Source organism: Physeter macrocephalus, chromosome 16, assembly GCF_002837175.3.
Source record: "Physeter macrocephalus isolate SW-GA chromosome 16, ASM283717v5, whole genome shotgun sequence".
NCBI classification, from domain to species: Eukaryota; Metazoa; Chordata; class Mammalia; order Artiodactyla; family Physeteridae; genus Physeter; species Physeter macrocephalus.
This window is the reverse complement of record NC_041229.1, coordinates 49,247,365-49,253,364: the sequence shown is the minus strand read 5'-3', so window position 1 is coordinate 49,253,364 and position 6,000 is coordinate 49,247,365. Positions and strand designations below refer to the sequence as shown.

At 37.2% G+C, this 6,000-nt stretch overlaps 1 protein-coding gene across 11 annotated transcripts in view; it reads right to left on the bottom strand.

Annotated features, from left to right (window-relative positions):
• Window positions 1-6,000, bottom strand: part of DLG2 (discs large MAGUK scaffold protein 2) — a 2,147,153-nt gene that overhangs the window by 309,854 nt on the left and 1,831,299 nt on the right. For all 11 annotated transcript variants that reach the window (XM_028501170.2, XM_055091363.1, XM_024131657.3 and 8 more), the window contains one exon: window positions 708-810. In XM_028501170.2, the coding sequence (XP_028356971.1) occupies window positions 708-810 (103 nt within the window). The remainder of the gene's footprint in view (window positions 1-707; window positions 811-6,000) is intronic.

Sequence of the window (6,000 nt, the reverse complement as noted above, 5' to 3'; positions counted from 1 at the left end):
CCATGGCCGCTGAGCCTGCGCGTCCGGAGCCTGTGCTCCGCAACGGGAGAGGCCACAGCAGTGAGAGGCCCGCGTACCGCAAAAAAAAAAAAAAAAAAAAAAAAAAAAGCAGGTTTGGCTAATCTAATTTAGAATATCTCATTAAATCTCAATTGGCTAATTCAACTTATGACATCTCACCAAGTCTCAGGGTTTACAGTGATGTATTCCAAACAAGGGATAGTGTGGCAGAAGAGGCAAAAGTAAAATAAATTAAATAAAAATTCCACATCAAGGACATCCAAAAACCACGTTAGTGTTAATAAGAGTAAGCCAATGCCATAAGGAGAGACTATGGTCTACTGATCATGGTCTATTTCTGTAGATGAGATCTCTCCCCCTTGCTTCCTAAATCTTAATTGCTTTTATAGTATCCATTGCTGACCAAAGGTGTATACCAGATAAGAATATAAATGAAATAAAGCTGATGCTACTTGCTATTTGTTTAAATTCATATTTTCAAACAGGCCTTTCTAACTATTGGATGTTTTCCTTGGAATTAAAGGTAACAAAGTCTCATGTTCTTTGGACATAAACCACAAATTTTTCACCATAGATTGTTTAAAAAATCTTGTTGGTGGTGACTGGTTAATACCGGTGATCAGAAATGCAGGCACCCATTCACACAGAAACACATCAGAACATTGTAAGTTTGAGTTCTCACTGACCTTCAGGTTGGTATTGTGCTATAATCGTCACCGTCTGTCCAGCCCCCTTTAGTGCTGCAGCAGCCTGTTCATGGGATGCTCCACGAAGGTCAATGCCATTCACCTGAAAGAGAGGAAGCCAGAGAATTTTGGTATTTCATAAGGCATATTATTCTGATAGACAGAGGGAAAAAGTTTCCCAAAACTGAGAGGCTAAGATTATGTTACCTGCCTCAAAATCCTTCATGTCCTACCCAGGCATTTGAGTGTTAACCTATCAAATTTCATGCTCTTGATAACTTTAGTTAGCAGAAACATGAAATTTCACCTCGGACGTTTGTGCCATGGTCTGAATGGGTTGAAAGTTTTGTCTACCCATGTCCAGTAAGATTTTAGTGTGTGTATTTAATATGCTTCTATGAGTTTCCTAGATTTCTGGGTTAGATAGGAGCCTTCAAAATTAGAAGGAAAACAGGATAATAAAGAAAGACACATGTAATGTATGTAGACAAGTATGTGCTGACAGAATAATATATTCATATGAGATTCTGGGGAGACTGTATGGAATGGGGCTGGCTGCCCGCCAAATCCCTCTCTTTGGTCATATGCCTGGTCCTGTCATCCTGAGCTTGGTTAGACAGCCCTGAGCCTTGTTACCAAAATATATCTGACTGCCTCATTTCTTATGTACAATTCCAGAATGAATTGTGACAAAATGAAATAGAGAATGCCAGGAGTTTATGTTGCTCTTGCTAACGCCCATTTTGGGGCCCTTGCCAAAAGAGAAACAGAGCATCTAAAAAATAAGCACAAAACTCTGCCGAGAGGGAGAAATCACTCTGAAGTCAAATTTAATGAGATGCAAAAGCTAAAATCTTTCTCAAATCAATTCAGTCTAAACCATCACAATGTAATTACTAAGTGCTTTCCAATGACAGGGCTCTGTGTGTGCCCAGGAGATGGATGGTGGATGGGGAACAAAGGTGAACAAGACAAACCCCTAAGAAGCTTTTCAGTTTCAACTGAACACACAAGAGTCCAGTTTTCCAAACTACACAGCTGATATCTGAATTCTGTTTCCTTTTACTTCCAGGGAAGATGGCTATGGAACATGAAAAAGAATAAAAGAACTGATCAGCTTATCTACACATAAAATATAGAATCTTATTTCACTTCTCATCAGTTTTCTTTGACAATGATATTGAGTGGTGGATGGGGGTTGCCACTGAGTTTTCCCTGTCAGGCCTGGAACATCTGTAATCTTTAATCCCACAAGCTGGTCCTCTCATAATAACTTTGTTAAAGTCTCCTTATTCACTTTTACTAATTTCATGGCTTTCTATTCTGGTGAAAGCATTGATTGGCTTTCTATGCTTACTGAGAGCTTTGATTACACGGTAACGCTGGGAAGTCCACTGAGTGAACCTGGATCTGGCTGGGCCACTCCTTACTAGCTGAGTGACGGTCATATCACCTCTCTGAGCCTCAATTCTCTCCTGTCTCAGGGAGAAGGGACTGTTAGGCTCTTTGAGTCTAAAACCTCTTTGAACTATAAAATCCCAGATTTAATCCTTATTAAATGACAGTCATTTCAGAGACTGTCTAGGTGTCGAGGAGTCAGAAGTATGACTCAGAGAGCCAGAAGAGACAGGAAAAGTAATTTGATCTAGGCTCCTGCCTACAGGAAGCTGAATGCACAAATGTCATGGGACGAACGACCTCTTCTTTTGTCAAACAATTAGACTTAACTTTTCATTAAAAAATAATATGTGATCATGGTAATGAATTCTTATGTTTCAGAAAGGTGTAAAAAGAAAAGTAAAAAGTCCCCTCACCATCTTCACTCCCAGAAGTAACCACCATTAGCAGTTTCTAGTGTATGCTTTTTAGAAATCTGCTATATGCAGGTGCAAGCAGGTCGCTTTATCGCGATTTGTTTCTATTTTATATTTTAATATATTATTGACTTTTTATTTAAACAGATAAGATCATATCATATATATAGTTGTATAACTTGTTTTTGTTTAGCTTTTCATTTAACAGTCTATTGTGGTCATCATCCAATTCAGCTTACATCAGTCAAATGTTTAACAGGAGCCTAGTATCCCATGGTATGGATGTACCAGTATTTTTTCTGTAGGATCCCTTCTGATGAGGTTGAGGCTGTGTCTGGCTTCTTACTATTAAAAATACTCATGGGGGGTTTCCCTGGTGGCGCAGTGGTTGAGAGTCTGCCTGCCGATGCAGGGGACACGGGTTCGTGCCCCGGTCCGGGAAGATCCCACATGCTGTGGTCCACAACGGGAGAGGCCACAACAGTGAGAGGCCTGCGTACCGCAAAAAAAAAAAAAAAAAAAAAAAAAATACTCATGGGGACTTCCCTGGTGGTGCAGTGGTTAAGAATCCACCTGCCAATGCAGGGGACACAGGTTCGAGCCCTGGTCCAGGAAGATCCCACATACCACGGAGCAACTAAGCCCGTGTGCCACAACTACTGAGGCTGCATGCTGCAACTACTGAAGCCCGCGCGCCTAGAGCCCGTGTTCCGCAACAAGAGAAGCCACCACGATGAGAAGCCCGCGCACCCCAACAAAGAGTAACCCCCGCTCGCCGCAACTAGAGAAAGCCCGTGCACAGCAACAAAGACCCAATGCAGCCAAAAATAAATAAATTTATTTAAAAAAAAATTCTTATGAAGGTGTTTCTGAAGGATAAATTCCCTGGAAATACACTTCTTAAGTTAAAAAGTATATGCATTATGTTTCTTTTAGTTTGCTATTGTACATTTAAAAAATATTTATTTCCTGAACAAACAGAAACTAATAATGAAGAGAACAAAAACAGGCCATAATCTCATTGCCCAGATAATGTATTGATATAAAAAATATAATTAATATACAGTCAGCCCTTTATATCTGCAGGTTCTGCATTGGCAAATTCAGCCAACCTTGGATTGAAAATATTTGAAAAAATTTCCAGGAAGTTCCAAAAAGCACAACTTGAATTTGCGACATACCTGGCAACTATTTACATAGCATTTACATTGTATTAAGTATTGTAAGTAATCTAGAGATGATTTAAAGTATATGGAAGGATATGAATAGATTATTTGCAAATACTACACCATTTTATATAAGGGACATGAGTATCTGTGGATTTTGATATCTGTGGGGTGTGTGTGTGGGTTGTCCCTGGGGACAACTGAGGGATAACTGAATGTACATAATGCACATATGTGAAAATTAAAGGCATACAAAAAGGTAAAAAAGTAAAAGCCTTCCCCTACCTCTAATTATTCTCTCCAAAGGTAACCATGTTAATGGCTTCTTGTATATACTACCAATTATTTCTGTTATGAATATAAGCAGGTTTATAAAATTATAAATAATTTAAAAATTTTACACAAAACGATAATATTTTAAATACTGCTTTATACTTTGATTTTCTTCCATTTACTAACACATCTTAGAGAGCATCCTTTTTTTATTGAAGTATAGTTGATTTACAAAATTATATTAGTTTCAGTGTACTGCACAGAGATTCAATATTTTCGTAGATTATACTCCATTTAAAGTTATTACAAAATTATGGTTATATTTGCCTGTGCTGTACTATATATCCTTGCTGCTTATCTATTTTATACATAGCAGTTGCTTTCTCTTAATCCTGAGAGCATTCTTCATTCACATATTCTTATACATTATCTTATTCTTTTTAATAGCCATGGAGGGTTCTATTAGTCAATGTAAAGCTATTTTACCAGGGCACAGTTGATGGGCACTTAGCTTATTTTAGTATTTTGCTAGTACAAACAATTTTATAATAAATATCATCTAACAGTAAGTTGTTGGATAAAGGGTATGAGTGTTAAATTTTGGTAGCTATTGCCAAGTTGCTTCCAAAAATGTAGCATTAATTTATACTCCCACAAATAATATGATTGGCTACTTCCTCACACTCTTGTAAAAATTGCTCATACCCTAACATTTGACCTTGGTCGTTCTGATAGGTAGACAATTATATTTTTAAATTTTGCATTTCTTCAATTATGAGGTTAAACAGCTTTTTATATGTTTGTTGGATATTTAAATTTGTTTTTATATAAAATGCCTGTTCACTTATTTTGCCTTTTTTTTTGGTTTGGGTAGTTTGCTCTTTTAAAAATTTATCTGCATATTAAGAATATTAGTTCTTCATCTCAGATAACTATTGCAAATATTCTTACTAGTTTGGTATTTGTATTTTTTATTATTGTATTTTAAGTATTTAAACTTTTCCCTTGTATGTTATTTCTTGCCACACAGAAGTTTAAAATGTTTTATATAGTCACATTTTTTTTTCCTTTTTAGTTTTTGAGTTTTGTATTATATATTCCCTCCTCTGATACATACTAAACAAATTACCCATGCTTTCTTCTAGTACAACCCTGGTTTAATTTTTAGCCATTTAATCTTTGTTGTACTGGAATATATTTTGGTGTTTGATGTGAGAACCAGGTGAACACATCCTTTCTTGGACCTTTTCTTTATAGCGTCAGACTTCTACGTCTTTCAATATTTTAACCATCCTCTGAAATTTTTCTCAGTTAGTGCACTAAGGGGCCATGAAAAAGTGGGAAGGAACAAAAGATTTGGAGTCAGAGAGAACTAGATTTGAACGCTGAGTCCACCAGTTATACCTAAGTAACTTGGGGAAGTCATTTAACTTCTTCAAACCTCAGCTTCCTTACCTATAAAATGGGTATAATATCTACCTGCCTATCAGGGCTGTTGCATGAAATAGATGAGACAATAACTGTAAAGCCCTTAACACGGAGCCTGGCGCAAATAGGCATTCAGGAAATGATATCTATTATGCTGTATTTCTTCAAAGAGCTGTGATTATAAGTGGTGAAATAAAATCTAATGGAAATTAACGAATACTGAATATAATGTATGGGTTACTTCATGGTTTTCTTTACTTCCTTTTTTTTTTTTTTTCTTTTTTCTTTTTTAGGAACTATTTCAGCACTGGAAAAGCTGTTCATCCAGTGCTTACACATTAGAGATGGTTTCCATAGGGGAATGGACCTGCCCAAAGTAATATCAGAGTTGGCACAGGGTTAGCACAAGCCCAGAGTTTCTTTTGCCCAGCCCAGGCTTCTTTCCACTGTAGCAGATGTGCCCTATTATGTGTGTTTGTTTTCCATTGGGCCAGTATTAATCAAATCTTGCTCATCTTGGACCCAGTTCTACATGGGTCTCCACATTTGATGCTGCCGTTATCCTGAACAATACTACATTGCCCGTAGCCCTGTTGATTTTCCTCCAGGTTT